Source organism: Enhydra lutris, unplaced genomic scaffold, assembly GCF_002288905.1.
Source record: "Enhydra lutris kenyoni isolate GAN:26980312 unplaced genomic scaffold, ASM228890v2 scaffoldscaffold5, whole genome shotgun sequence".
Taxonomy (NCBI): Eukaryota; Metazoa; Chordata; class Mammalia; order Carnivora; family Mustelidae; genus Enhydra; species Enhydra lutris.
The window spans coordinates 8,685,250-8,700,322 of NW_019154089.1; the positions used below are offsets into that span (position 1 = coordinate 8,685,250).

The following is a 15,073-nucleotide window of genomic DNA, read 5'->3' on the forward strand; positions in this document are numbered from 1 at the left end:
TAAATTGTCTCAAAGGGACTCATATTGTTGAAATGTGTAAATATAAGGGAGATATTTTCTCAAGAAACTGTGAGGCCGGGGCTCCTGGGTGGCTCAGTGGGTTAAAGCCTCTGCCTTCGGCTCGGGTCATGATCTCAGGGTCCTGGAATCGAGCCCCGCGTCGGGCTCTCTGCTCAGCAGGGAGCCTGCTTCCTCCCCTCTCTCTCTGCCTGCCTCTCTGGCTACTTGTGATCTCTGTCTGTCAAATAAATAAATGAAAAGGATTCTATTTCTAAAAAAAAAAAAAACTTTAAAAAAAAAAAAAAAAAACTGTGAGGCCGCTCTTACATCACACAATTAGTCTAGCAATCACAAGTCCGTATCCTTCATTGTGTGAAAAGGCTTGGAATTAAGTTGGGTCAGATTAGTTCAGAACCGGAGTTAGTTTAAAGTAGTTTTTAAACCTTGTCACATACTAGCAACACCTAGGTAGGGGTGCTTGGGTGGCTCAATCCTTAAGCATCTGCTGTTCGGCTCAGGTCATGATCCCAGGGTCTTAGGATCCAGACAGGCACTGGGCTCACTGCTGGGCTGGAAGCCTGCTTTTCCCCCTCCCACTCCCCCTGCTTGTGTTCCCTCTCTCTCTGTCAAATAAAATATAAAACAAAACAAAACAAAACACGTAGGTAGCTTTTGAGAAATACTAATTCCTAGACCCCACTCTCAGGTTCTGACTTAATGACCATAATTGATGTGGATTTGGGCCAAAACATGCTCCCCCCTGCCCCCTTAAGTAGTGACTGCATTTCCCAGCATATTCCAGATCTCAAGTCTTTATTTCATTCCAGGGTCTATTAAAACCAGTGCTCTTTACTCCCATATTTTTGTTGGTTCGCTATTTTTTGGTAAGATAGACATTCTGAGCATGTCTGCCTAATTAGGATTTGGTTTTGCATAAAACATTTGCTTAGCCAGGCCTCTTTCTTTGCCATTAGAGAAAAATCAAGTGCACCCCCCCCTTTTTTTTAAACAGCAAAATCCCTTCTTAATTACTTAGTCCTTAGATATTTCCATTTGTTCATTCAGCAAATACTCATGGAGCACCTGTTAACATGCTGGGCATAAGTCGGTGCCAGCTATATGCAGTAAATAACACAAACCTTCTGTGTTCCCCACTGGTGGGGGGGGGGGGATATTTGAAAATATGGTGTCAGGTTGTGGTAAGAGTGATGAAGAAAAGGTAGGGTAAGGAGTCAAGCCTTTTTTTTTTTTTTTTTTTTTTTAAGATTTAACCATGTTTTGTTTTCCCAGAATTTAATAAACTACTGGCATTCAGAACCATTATTTTTCCTTTTGGGTACCAGGTAGTACTGGTGAATAATATCCTAGAGGTTGCCTTTTCTCTGAAAATAGCCATTAGAGTTTTCACTGTCTGTTCACTTTTTTCAGCATACCAGAGCACAAAATAAAATAGTAAGGACAAGAAAGATTTTGAACATGTGCTTAAGTTTAGGTTGTGTGTAGTTACCATGGACCTTGTTTTTACTACTGCTGTCTTATGATAGAGCTAATAGTTATTTTTATGTAATTTTTTTTCATGAAACATTAATATACAGAAAAATCAAATATACACTAATGTAACCATAACTTTGGTCAAGAAACAAATTCTAGTAACCTAGAAGCCCCTTCCTCCTTGTGCCCTATCCTGATCATAATACTCTTCCTTAACATTTTTCTAACTACAACCTGATTTTTGTGAACATCATCTCCCCTTTTCTTTATAATTTTATCTGTCCTCTGCATCCCAAAGTGGTACAATTTAATTTTGCTTGTATTTGAGCCCTGTGTTATAATTTTACTTCATATTTTGTTTTGCTGTTTTCCCTTTCAACATTATGGTGGAGGTTCAGCCACTGAATCCAGTGGTTTATTCATCCACTGAATGAATATACCATAATATTCTGTTATGGATGGACATTGGTGTTATTTTTAGTTCCTGGCTAATATGAACAGTGAGCATTTTTGCTCATCTTTTCTAGTGTATATGGGTATTCTTCAGGACATATTATCAAGGACTGGACTTGCTGTGAAAGGGTATGTTTCAGCTTTACTAGATTTTTCTACCAAAGCAGTTTCCTAGTTTACACACAACCTGCAGTTTTGTGACAATTCTTGTTGTTCCACATCCTCATGAATACATAAATGTGTTTCTTAAAGTTATTAATGAAAAAAAATAAGGCATTAAAAAAAGTCTTTCTAGGGAATCCTGGGTGGCTCAGTCAGTTAAGCATCTGCTTTTGGCTCAGGTCATGTTCCCAGAGTGCTGGATGGAGTCCAGAATCGAGCTCCCTGCTCAGCAGAAGTCTGCTTCCTGCTTTGCCCCTGCTGCTCTTTCTCTGACAAATAAATAAAATCTTAAAAAAAAAAAAAAAAAATCCTTCACAGTAAAGTTCTGCTTCAGAGAAATCACTTTTCAGAGGTAAAGTAATAAAAGAATGTAGGCAACGTCTGAAGTACTGCACATGAATTAGCTCTTGTAATCTTGAGAATCCCAAAGCAATGGGCCCTTTACTATTCCCATTTTACAGATAAGGAAACTTAAGAGATACTATATAATTTCAAATGGTTTAAAGATTTTCCCTGGTGGTCTAGTGGTTAGGATTCGGCGCTCTCTCAAATGGTTTAAAGATTTATTTATTTGATAGAGATCACAGGTAGGCAGAGCTACACACTGCGGGGTGGGTGAGGGGGGCGGAGCAGGCTCCCTGCTGAGCAGAGAGCTGGGTGCGGGCTCTTCCCACTATCATCATGACCTGAGCTGAAGGCAGAGGCTTAACCCACTGAGCCACCCAGGCACCCCTCAAATGGTTTAAATAGAAATGGCCTATTATAGACACAAATTGAGATGTTTGCCCTAAAGTCTAAGCTCCTGGTCATCATGCTTTAATTCCTTTCTCCTCTTTAAAATATTTATGTGGCCCTAGAAACTGATCCTTGAAGAATGTAAGGGCTCATTTTTGTGATCCTAGGCAGGTCTTTTTTTTTTTTTTTTTTTTTTTAAGATTTTATTTATTTATTTGTCAGAGACAGAGGGAGAAGCAGGCTCCCTGCCCAGCAAGGAGCCCGATGTGGGACTCGATCCCAGAACCTCGGGATCATGACCCCAGCCGAAGGCAGCCGCTTAACCAACTGAGCCACCCAGGCGTCCCCCTAGGCAGATCTTTGAGAAGATGTTTATACACACAAAAAAATGACGAAATGGGTCATCGCAATTCCTTTTGTAATCTCTCCACAGTTAATTTCCAGAATGGCTGAACCACAACTTTCCTGGTAGGGTTTTTGACCCATATTCAAAAGAGAAATGGGCTAATATGTTGTAATCTTGCAAGTCTGGGCAAGTCCAACGACCAAAAGAAAACAAAACTATTATTTATATATTTTTTCAAAGAAAATCCCATTATTATTTTTTTTTTTTTACCCCCAAAGATTTTATTTATTTATTTGACAGACAGAGATCACAAGCAGGTAGAGAGGCAGGCAGAGAGAGGAAGGAAAGCAGGCTCCCCACCGAGGAGAGCAGGATGCGAGGCTCGATCCCAGGACCCTGGGATTATGACCTGAGCCCAAGGCAGAGGCTTTAACCCACTGAGCCACCCAGGCGCCCCCAAACTTATTAGTATCAGCCATCATTACCAGGTACGAGAAATATGTTGCTGCCTGAATTCTCCTTTACCTTTTCTCTAAAATACAGCAAGTCATTAGAAAACTGGAGAGCGTAATAATCATTAATCACTTTGAATTATTGAGTGAGCTATGCAAACTGCCGTGAGAAATACTAAGATGTACCTAGATGTGGTATACAGACTTAAGAAAGCTTAAAATTCAGTAAAAAGAACATGCCTATGTCAACAAAGTAAGGAACTTTGAGACCAGTGCAGCCCATCAGCGCGCCAAAGGTACAGAAGTGAAAAACACGGTTCTACAACGAATGGACTCTGGAATTCCCCGTTTTCTCACAGTGAAAACTTAATTTGCAGGTGCCTGGCTATCCTGAAGAATGGTCTTTTTTTTCTTACCAAGAGACCAGTAAATAAGTGGAGGTTGGCTTTATTCGCTCTGTTGGGAAACAGGCTAGTATGTAAAATGCAGTGCGAAATTGCTCACTCGAGTCCAGGCGGCCCTAAATCCTTTGCGAATCAGCACTAACAGGGAGCTGGCCACAGGACCGGCGCCCAGTCCCTGTTCAAGGCCACGAGACTTTAATTGCTGTGCCCCAATCTCAGTACGTCCGTAATGGACAGGGCAAGTACTTTCTGACGGTCTCCTTCCACAGGAGATTTATTAAAAGAAACGCACCGAAGAGAGTGAACTTCCCCGTTCGCTGAACGGTAGCGACGATTTCTGCACTTTCTCCAAGGGAGGGGTCCCGGCGTTGCAGAATAAGAGCCTGGCCCCAGGCTTGGCCACACCCTGAGTTTCCGGATTAGGGCACAAACAGAACCCTCCCCCCACAACGCTTACCCTTACCGTCCTGCCCCAACAAGCTATTTTTGTTCAGTCCCCTACAGTGCGCTTCCGGTCCCTGCACCGGAAGTTGGAACAGCTGAAACCGCAAATCCGAGGCGGGTCCCGTGACTGGTTCAGGTAAGATCTCGCGAAGTGTCTTCAAATCTCACGAAGAAGGGTCGGAAGAGGTCTAACTGCACCGCCCGAGTTTTTACGTCACCGCGGAGACACGCCCTTGGGCGCTCGTTTGCGTGCTCGCCCTGCTGCGCATGCGCACTCGCCCTCCTTCCGCCCCCGTGCGGGCTTCCCTCTGGCCAGTCGCGCGTGGGCTGAGGCCCTGGGCGGGCGTTGCGAAGGCTTGTTTGTTTGAACGCTGACCCCGGGGCGGTCCGGAGTTCTCTACCTCGGGGGTGGAGGGTGCAGACCCCCTACCTAGGGTGAATGTACTGTCTCGTGGACTGCTAAGGGCAGGTTGGGGAGCACGGGGGCGGGGGCCGCGGCCATGAACTCACCCGTGGACCCCGGCGCTAGGCAGGCGCTGAAGAAGAAGCCTCCCGAGCGGACCCCCGAGGTAAGACTGTCGGACGCTAGTGCGAGTCCCGCTGTCCAACGGACAGCATCTTCCTGTCGGTCCGAAACCTGTGGCGACTGTCCCCTTGCCAGAGACTCGCACCTGCTGCCGGTTTATGTGTTCTCTGTGTCCCTTTCTCTCACCCCCTTCTCACCCAGGCCCTTCTCGCCGGGGTGATGACCGCCTTTCCTGCTCGAGGTGCAGTCTTCCCGCATACCCGTCTTTGCTGGTAACTTCCTAGTGTTTTTGATAAGAAGATAACAAAACAAAATCCTATTTTCTCAGGGCAAAATGTGGGTCTCGGAGTGAGAGTGTCCCTAGGTTGATAGAAAAACGGAGTAGAAATTGTTAGTAGTCATATTATGAAAAAGTAGCTTTTCTTTAAAGGTCTTTGAAGTTGCCTGGAAAGAAAGTTTTCAAAATCAGCTTAAGACTTTGCATCCAGTCAGATGAATTCTGGTGGTGGGTGATGCATATTTAAAGATCGGTTCTGGTGGTACTTTCTGTCAGCGGGAAATTCTTCAGTATTTTGTGCGTGAATCCAAAATTTGCTCTATTGGGTTAGCATCAGTGGCATCAGCTTAAATGATTTTCATTTGATCTCAAGGCTAATTTTCAGTCACGGAACAGACACCTTGTTAACTTTGCATAGCCCTATAGAGTGCTTAGATTTGGGGGGAGGTTTTCCTTGACTTGGGGTAGTTTCTGTAATAAGTGGTATATTTCTTAAACCAAAAAGCCATAACTGACAAGACGGTGAAGGGATTGTTAGATTGTCGTGTATAGGTTGCAACACATGAAATTAAATGTTTTGGTTAATGCTTAAGCCACTTTTGAGGTTTTTTTAAGATTTATAGTGCTTTGCATAGTGGATCTCAGTAACTTGGGGCTGACCTTTTGTGATATGACATTAGTCAAGGCGTAACTGTGGTTAAACAAAGTCAACTTTGTTTTGGGGATCCTGATCTTTAAATGGAAACAAGGCACTTTCTGCCACTTTCCAGAGTCCTCATTTTGAGACCTACATTTTTTATCCCATGTGTTTTAATTTCCCTGTGATGATTCTTAATGTCATTGTGAGCTAATTGAAAGTCTTCACCTTCACAGGTGAATCTGCTGTAGTTTTTATAGAATTAGAAACTATTACACAAGTCTTGCAATTTGTAATGTAGGTTTTACTTTTAAATATTTATGATAGATTCACAGTTTAATAGGAAAATCTTACTTCCCTTTAATAGCATAATTAGCCACTTCAGAATGGCCCATTTTTGAGACTTAGTAGATATACCCCCTTTGTTTCTTGTTTCTTTCTTTTTGGTTTTAGAAGATTTTCTAAACTATTAAAATTATGTCGGCAGATGTGTGCCGCGTTAAGTACTCATCTTGTTTTACTGGAACAGCAGCATTGTTTAAGGGAATGCTGACCAACTGCCCACAATACAGTTTAGAGTGCTGAGATCTAGCAGCATAACATGGTAACTGTTTGATTTATTGGCAGTGGTTTCCAGTGAGTATAGAATTTGTTTGCAGTACCCAAGTATGAGTAAAGAAGTGGTAACCTGAATCAAAGTGCTGATTTATTTGTGAGAATTTCATCAAATTACATTTCTCTTTTCAGGAGACCTTTATTCTTTTAGTGGACTCTTACAATTTTATTATATTTTCATTTAACACTTACTGAAGTCTTACAAATTCAAGGCACTGTTCTGTGCACTGGGATGTATCATTGAACAAAAACAGGCGTGCCCTATTGGTGCTTGGCATTCTAATAGAAGGGTCAAGGGGGGGAGATGGGAAAAATAGAATCAAGTAAGTTAAATAATGTGATAATGGCTAATTTAAGATAGAATAAGGGGATTGGAAACAGGGGCAAGGGCTGGGTTGCAACAGTGGTTGAACAGTGTTGTGATTTCTGAGATGACTTTTGATTGAAGGCTTGATGCATGTGATATAATTAGCTCTGGAGATATATGGGGAAAGCATTTGAAATAGAGGAAATAGTCATGCACTTCCAAGATGAGGGTATGTCTGGTGCATTCAAGGAGTAGCAAGGAGCTGTTAAGTGACTGGAGGAGAATAAACAAGGGTGAGATTTTTAAGAGATGAAGTCAGAGAGGCAGTAATAGTGTAGGAGGGAGTATATCATTAAGGTCTTTGTAAGTCATTGGAAATTCCTTAACTCTTATTTTGTGTGAAAGGGGGTCACCAGAAGATTTTGAAGCAGAGGAGTGATACTACCCTACTTAACTTTTTTAAAGCGCCCCCTGGTTGCTTGCTGGGTTGAGAATAGACTTTATGGGAGCAAGGGTAAAAAGAAGCAGGCACGTGGGTTGAATGAAGGCTGTCACTTTGAAGTCGGGAAGAGCTGATTGTAACTTAGACTGAAGTGATAATAATGCAGGTGGTAAGAAGTTATCATTTAGGGAAATATTTTGAAGGTTTAGCCAACAGAATTTGGCAATGAATTAACCATGTGCTTTGGGGGAAAGAAAAGTGTCGAGCAGGGTTTGAAGGTTTTTGGCCTGAAAATCAGTGTTGGAGTTATCAAAGAATTTCAGTTGGCATCATAGTTTCAGCTGGCGTCAAAGAGATGGGGGAAAGCTGCTATGGAGAAGTAGGTTTGGGGAGGGAAAATCAGGAATTCAGTTTTGAACATGTCAAGTTTTGAAATGTCTATTAGAAATGGCGAGTAAGGAGTTGCGTATACAAATTTGTATTTCTGTAGAGAGGGCTGGGCTGGAGATAGAAATTTTATATTCATTCTCTGGTAGGCAGTATTTCAAGTCATGAGACTAGATGAAATTACCAAGGTGGTGTGAGTGTATACAAAGAAGAGAAGAGGATCACAGACAGCCTCATGGCACACTTGATTACTACAGCATCGGGAGAGAAGAGCAGAGACCCGCAAAAGAGAACGAGTGGGAGCAAACCGTGCAAGGAAAAGAAAAGCCAAATGAATTAAGTGTGTAATAGAAGAGGATAAAATACATTCAACTTATTTTTTCTTGAATGCTTAGTGGATGTGAAGCATTATCAAAAAATAGGCAAATAGGTCTTATAATCTTGTAATGAGATATTTGCATTGTATAATGAGTATAGAAGTTTTCTCTGTGTTTCTGGGACAAAACTAAGAGTCCCTTTATTTTGAACCATCTGTTGCTCTTACGTGAAACTGTCATCTCAAACTTAATCTGATTGAGCCAGACATGGAAATGTGTTGTACAGTATACAACTTAGAACTATGTTCTAACACGGTTTTTACGTTCTGGCTATTTCTCCGACTTCATATTTCCAGCTTCACAGCCCATTGTCTTTTCTGAGCTAGTTCTCTGATTACCTTTTCCACTTCGCAAAGATTTTTTTTTAAGTGGAATATTTTATTTTTTTATTTTTATTTTTTTTATTATTTTTATTTTTTTATTTTTTTAAAGATTTTATTTAATTTTTTGACAGAGAGAGATCACAAGTAGGCAGAGGCAGGCAGAGAGAGAGAGAGGGAAGCAGGCTCTCCGCTGAGCAGAGAGCCCGATGCGGGACCCGATCACAGGACCCTGAGATCATGACCTGAGCCGAAGGCAGTGGCTCAACCCACTGAGCCACCCAGGCGCCCCTTAAGTGGAATATTTTAGACTTAAGTACTCTGTGAAGCTCTTTATCAGTGAAAGCTGTTAAGGTACTCGTTTTGAGTTCTTCTAGCCAAATTAAAGATACTGCAGTCAAAATTAAGGTCTTGAATTTGGCCCTTCCTCAGCTCAGTCCATATGCAGCACCATTCTTTGTCGATAACCTTTCTTTTTACCTCATAGTGAGCTCCTTACCTCTCTTAGGGTTCATTTCCATAGGTATTTAATGTCATGCTTTGCATGTACTAAATAATGAATAAATGTGTAAAAACAAAATTTAGAATTCATTTTGTATGGTCCTCCTGTTAAAATATAATAGTTTCTATTGATGGAACTGTTGATTTTGTACCTCCTGGGAGGCCTCATTCAGCAACTTGGCTTCACTTAATATTTATAGACTGACACTTGGTCCTTCTTACCCACCTTTCATGTGCTTTTGATCCATATATCAATTAAATTGTCCTCCAGGTTCTTTAATCACTAGTCCTAAATTGAAGCCTCAAAAAACAGAATATTTTGTTGCTCAGGCTAATTCATGTTCCGACTCTGGATTCTCCTTGATAATCTTCTCTCTGTCCAACTGACCACTAAATTTTTATGTCCTGAATCTCTGTCTACCTTTTTTTCTTGTGCTCTGCTACCCTAGTTCATGCCCTTATATCGTTTTGACTTTTGTACTTGAGTCATTTTATTTATTTTATACATCTCACCATTTTTCACTCTTGATGAGAATTGCCCACTGCCTAGATAAGTTACTGATATAAGTTATCCAAATCATTTTTGTGAGTTAAAAGAGATGCCATTAGTATTTATGTCAAAATAACACGTTAAAGAGGGGCTGTCTGAGGTAGATGAGTTGTATTGTTATCTCACCTACGTAATAACATTAATATGCCCTTTCATTTAATAAATATGTCAGACACAATAAAATACAGTGTTTTTGTGGAAAGAAATTGGGATATGGTCCCTATTCAGTGAGTTAGGAGATAGTCAAGGAACATTAGTAAATGTTAAGGTTATTAGTGGCAAAAGTATGGATGGGATACTTTGGACTGCAAGGGGGAAAAGGAGAAATTTTGATGAGCAGTTAATGGAATCTTAAACATGGTGAATAGTTGTGTGGACGACATCTAGAAGGGAAGTCATTCTGGGCAGAGAGCAAGAAGAGTGAAGGAAAAGTATATGTGTGGAACAAGAAGCCACTCGGTGAGCATGCATTCCCAGCTGGGGTGATACCATCCCCAAAGGAACACACATTATTACTATTTTTTTAGAGATATATTTATTTACTTATTTGAGAGAAAGCATGTGTGCTCATGAAAGGGAAGGAGCAGACTCCGCTCTGATTGGGGAGCCCCACATGACCCCGATATCATGACCTAAGCCAAAAATCAAGAGTGGGAAGCTTAACTGACCAACTGAGCCACCCACGTGCTCTACAAAAATTATTTTTTAGGGGAGTAGTGAAAAAAATCTTAGACCTTGTTAATGGTTTGTAGCCTTAAAAAACTCAGTTCTGCCTGGCAGAATCTTATTTCTTAGTATTTCATTGAGGGTGGGGCAGCGTTTCAGAAAAAATGTCTAAAAATGCTGTTCGGGAGGGATGTGATAATAAACTTTGCAAAATACTGTGTATGGTGTCTGGGGGTTAAATGGATATACTAGCTGGATATACTGGATATACTAGCAGGGTTGAATCATTTCAAGGATTTGAACCTGATTTTATGAATAAAGGAGAAACACTGGAAGGTTTAAAGCCTGAAAATAAGGTTAGATTTACAGATTTACTCTGTGGGTGTTGTTGAAGATATATTGGGGAGGAGATGGGGCGGTATAACAAAAGCAGGAAGGCTTATACGTAGGGTAAACATATATTTTCTCTAAACCAGGATACATTTATGAATGAAAGAGAAGATTATTAATGATTATATGAGTATCACAGGAAAACCAGGAGATAGGGTCCTCGTTATAGGAAACAAAGTAGTTCAGGTGTGAGATAAGGCAGTTGCCTGTGGGATAATAAGATAGTGAGGAGCTAGAATTGGCCCAAGTGGTCACTGATTGGAATTGGGAGTATCTGCCTCCCACCAGGCTTTTTCATTAAAGTTTGAAATGGACTATAACACACACAATGGTGAAGTCCATACATCCTAACTAGATGGTCAGCTTAGTTTTTACAGTTACATTTAGTTATCACTCAAATCGGGGTATGAAATACTATCACCTCTCCAGAAACTCCCCCTTTGCCCTTCCCAATCAGTACCCTTTCCAAGAGGAAAAAAAAATTTTTTTTTGAAGATTTTTATTTATTTATTTGACAGACAGAGACCACAAGTAGACAGAAAGGCAGACAGAGAGAGAGAGGAGGAAGCAGGCTGCCCACTGAGTAGAGACCCTGACGTGGGGCTTGATCCCAGGACCCTGAGATCATGACCTGAGCTGAAGGCAGAGGTTTTAACCCACTGAGCCACCCAGGTGCCCTGAAAAATTTTTTTTAAACCGTAAATGTTTTCTGCCTACTTTTGAACTTCATTTGAGTGCAATCATACGCTGTATATTCTTTGTAGCAACCAAGAGGACTTGTTTTTTTGTGTTTTACCTCTGGACTGGACTTCAAATCACCCCTCTTGGTGATTTCCTTGATCTCCATCTGCCTATCCTTTTTATCCTAATTCACCCTTTTGGCTACCCTTTTGAATTGTCTGCCCCACTCTGTCCAAACCTACTTTTGAGATAATTGCTTCTCAACTCCAGAAGCTGCATTTAAGGCCAACATACACCCTGCCCTTATGTTCCTCACAAGTTTCAGGTTAAGTCTGGCTGTCTTTTGCTTGTTGGAAACAGGTTTGGACTGGGTGCAAGCGCAGAGCAGTTTAGATGATTTCTAGATTGTTGATTTGGGTAGCTGCCTGGTTAAGAGTGCATTATTAAGCAGAATTAGGGTGGGAAGAGATTAAATTTTGGAAATGGTTTTAGACTCCATGCAGGGGATGCGGGTAATGTTGTTCTCTAAGAAATTACAGCTTCAGGTTAAACCAGGCTGTGGGTCTGAGAGTCTGTATAGCATATGGGTTATACGCGAAGTCATGAGATTGATAGGAATGACAAAGGGAAAAAGCGATATGAGGGTAGGACAGCCTTTTTGGGTGTTCCACTATTAAAGGGATGGGACAAAGATAAGAAACCTGCAAAAGAGAGTGAAAAGAAATTGTTAAAGAGGTAGGATGAGAATAGAAGAGTGCTGCTACAGGAGGGCATTTCAGAGAGAAATCCTTAATCACTAATGTCGGATACTTTTGAGAGTTCAAGAAGAGGGAGGACTGATAAATTGTTTGGATTATGTCTGTTAGGATGATTTCACTAGACTAATGAATAAAGATCCTGATTGCGGTGGGTTGAAGAGAGAATAAGACTTAAGAAAGCAAAGGCAACAAGTACTTTTTGTGAATCTGTATGGAGAGGTAAAGTCCTCCATGATCTTCTGCCTGGCCCTCTAGCCTCATCATCCCCCACCCCCAAAGACATGCATTTTAACTACTTAAAATATTGAAACACCTTACTTCTCATTCTAGGCTATCTCTCTTAATGTAGGGAACTTTTTTTTAAAATGTCTATGCCCACCCTTTGTTTCTTGGGTTAGAACCTTTTGGAATGGAGTGTTAAGCATTAGTACTTATAGAGGGCTTCTTAAGTAGTTCTGATACACAGAGGTGAGAAGCATTGTCCATTGTGTCAAATTCTCCTCTCTCTATGCTTTATACAGGTTGGGAAAATATGGTTATAGCAGTATTTATAGCCTTGGGTTTTGCGCTTGGGCAAGACTACTTCAAACTAATGTAGGCTCCAGCACTGAGACTTTGAATGATCCTGGGCAAGCTGCCTAATATCTCTAAGACCAAATACCATTTTGGGATTATTGTGTGGAATAAATATTTAGCAAGTGCCTGTCATAATAAACACTCAGTAAGTGGTAGCATATTTGTTAGCTTACCATTTCCTTTGACTGGAAAGCCATCCTCTGACTTGGCAAGTTCAGTCTCCTCACTGAAGTGTCATCTCCAGTGCTCACCTGCAAAATTGCAGATTTCCTTACTTTTCCACTTCTTCTCAGTGTTCCTAGGAGACTTCACACCTTCCTTCACCACAGTAATTGCTTGTTATGATTACTTGCATGTTTGTGTATGTGGCTGGAATATGAACTCCTTGAAGACAAGGTATTCTAATGTTCAGTGCATAGTATACAGTACTTGGAACCCATAGGTATACACATATTTGTAAATGACTTTAAGAAGAAAAGGAAGGTGAAAAATACTGTTTCCCTCCTCTTCTAGTGGTGGTTTCTGTTGGTCTAATATTTGAAGTGCTAGGATGAAAAGACTGATGAAGTTTGACAAAAAGGGCCAAATTTGCTATTAATAATACTCTCTAAATAAAATATGAATAAAGTACAGTTGCCGGGGTGCCTGGGTGGCTCAGTGGGTAAAGCCTCTGCCTTCAGCTCAGGTCATGATCCCAGGGTCCTGGGATCAAGCCCCGCATCGGGCTCTCTGCTCAGCAGGGAGCTTGCTTTCCTCTCTCTCTCTCTGCTGCCTCTCTGCCTACTTGTGATCTCTGTCTGTAAAATAAATAAAATCCTTAAAAAAAAAAAAAAAAGTACAGTTGCCATAGAGACTATTTTACCTGGTAGTTCTTTATAAATGATACAGATAGAAGAAACGTAGTCATACCGTGAAACCGACTCCTTTTTTGTACGGTTTTTAAAATACATTTACGGAAAACACATGTGTAGGAGAGACATCTGAGAGAAATGCAGATAAATATCGGTGTTAATTTCTCATGTGATTTTAACCAGATGACTTAAAACTTTTCCTGGGCAAGAATTACATCCTTAGCTAGGTGCTAATATAATTACCTTTTTACAGTCAGAAAAAGGTATTAAAAAATAGCTTATTTTTGTTGTGAAAAGTTGAAGAGGGAGCTAGGACTGTAAGAATGTAAGATGTTTTCTTATAGTCCTTAATCTATTTCAGAATTTAGAATTATCCTTAAATGTAGACTTGTAGAGGTTTTTTCTCAATTGGCGAAAGCACACCATTGTACTTGGAATCATTTTTTAGTGAGTCACTGTGCACATCCCTAAGGGTGGCAGAACAAAGATTCTCTTGTGCTTTTCTACAGCAGATGCACATTCAGAGGGTTTTTGGAAAGTAAAAGAACTTATTTATGCTTGTGGGGCCCTGTGGCCTTCATTTGTAAACTCAACTGGATAGAGAATATAGATCTGGATGAGGCCTTCATTAGACAGAATCTCTTCTAGGCACCTCATTTTACATGTATTAGAGATTTCCACCTTGAGAAGAAAACTGTAGCCATTCAGGAGTTTGGGCACCATAAAATTTTGTTTTAAAGAGAGTGAGGAACTTCCCCAAGAGCATTGGACAAAAGTGAGGAGCAGCCAGGCATGATGAGCTTGACTATGTGACAAAGTCCTCTTCTTTGGAAGAGGTGGAGTGATTATGAGCTCTGTGACATTATGATTATTATTTGACTTGACTCTAGACTTGTTAAACTGAGGTCTTGCTGTAAATAAAAAGTGAACAAGCTGCTTTACTGAGAATATTAGATTATGGAGGCCTAACTGGCCTGTTTTTTCTCCACTATTAGACACTCTCCACTACTTTACTATAAACTAAACCTTTGGCAGCTGGAGGGCTTTAGGCTTTGTCATGTGGCAGAGATAGTGGGGCTTATTGGACAGAACACTTAGTACGTAGCTAAAGTAGTAACACTGCCAGCATGTATTTGTGAACGTATATATAGTACTTCTAGAAATATTGTAGCTGGCGAGGTCAAGAGCTGGTGATAAGAGTTGCATACAGATAAAGGAACTGAACTTATGAGAGGTAAAATGTCTTGCTCAGGGTCACATGATTCATCAGTAACTTCCTCAGTCTAGTAGCACCCCACTGCCTTCTCTATAGCAGAACAGTGAACTTTAGGTTATGTTTTAAGCTTTGAACTTTTGTCATCTTTATAGATGCCTAATGCTTTCCTGAATAAATTTGCCTTGTTTTATATTGCCTGTGCTATATGCAGAACTTAAAGGTGCTATGTAAATTTAATGGAAGGGGTCAATATAATGGAGGTACAGAATTCTCAAGTTTTATGTAAGATGGAAACAGGTGTGCTTGGTATCTGTGTCAGTGATTTCTTACCCCATTCTGTTTTATAACTTAAACTTTTGTTTTCAAAGGGTGGTAGTATATTCCATTTTGGGTTTTTAAAAGCATTCAACTAATAAGAAAAGGCTTTTTTTTTTTTAAACAAAAGAGTTTGTGTCAAAAGTGCCAACTGGGGGGCGCCTGGGTGGCTCAGTGGGTTAAGCCTCTGCCTT

At 40.7% G+C, this 15,073-nt stretch overlaps 1 protein-coding gene across 5 annotated transcripts in view; it reads left to right on the forward strand.

Annotated features, from left to right (window-relative positions):
* The first annotated feature begins 4,987 nt into the window (after window positions 1-4,987).
* LOC111140881 (Rap guanine nucleotide exchange factor 6) overlaps window positions 4,988-15,073 on the forward strand; it is a 196,384-nt gene continuing 186,298 nt past the window's right edge. For all 5 annotated transcript variants that reach the window (XM_022493125.1, XM_022493123.1, XM_022493124.1 and 2 more), the window contains exon 1: window positions 4,988-5,056. In XM_022493125.1, the coding sequence (XP_022348833.1) occupies window positions 4,988-5,056 (69 nt within the window). The remainder of the gene's footprint in view (window positions 5,057-15,073) is intronic.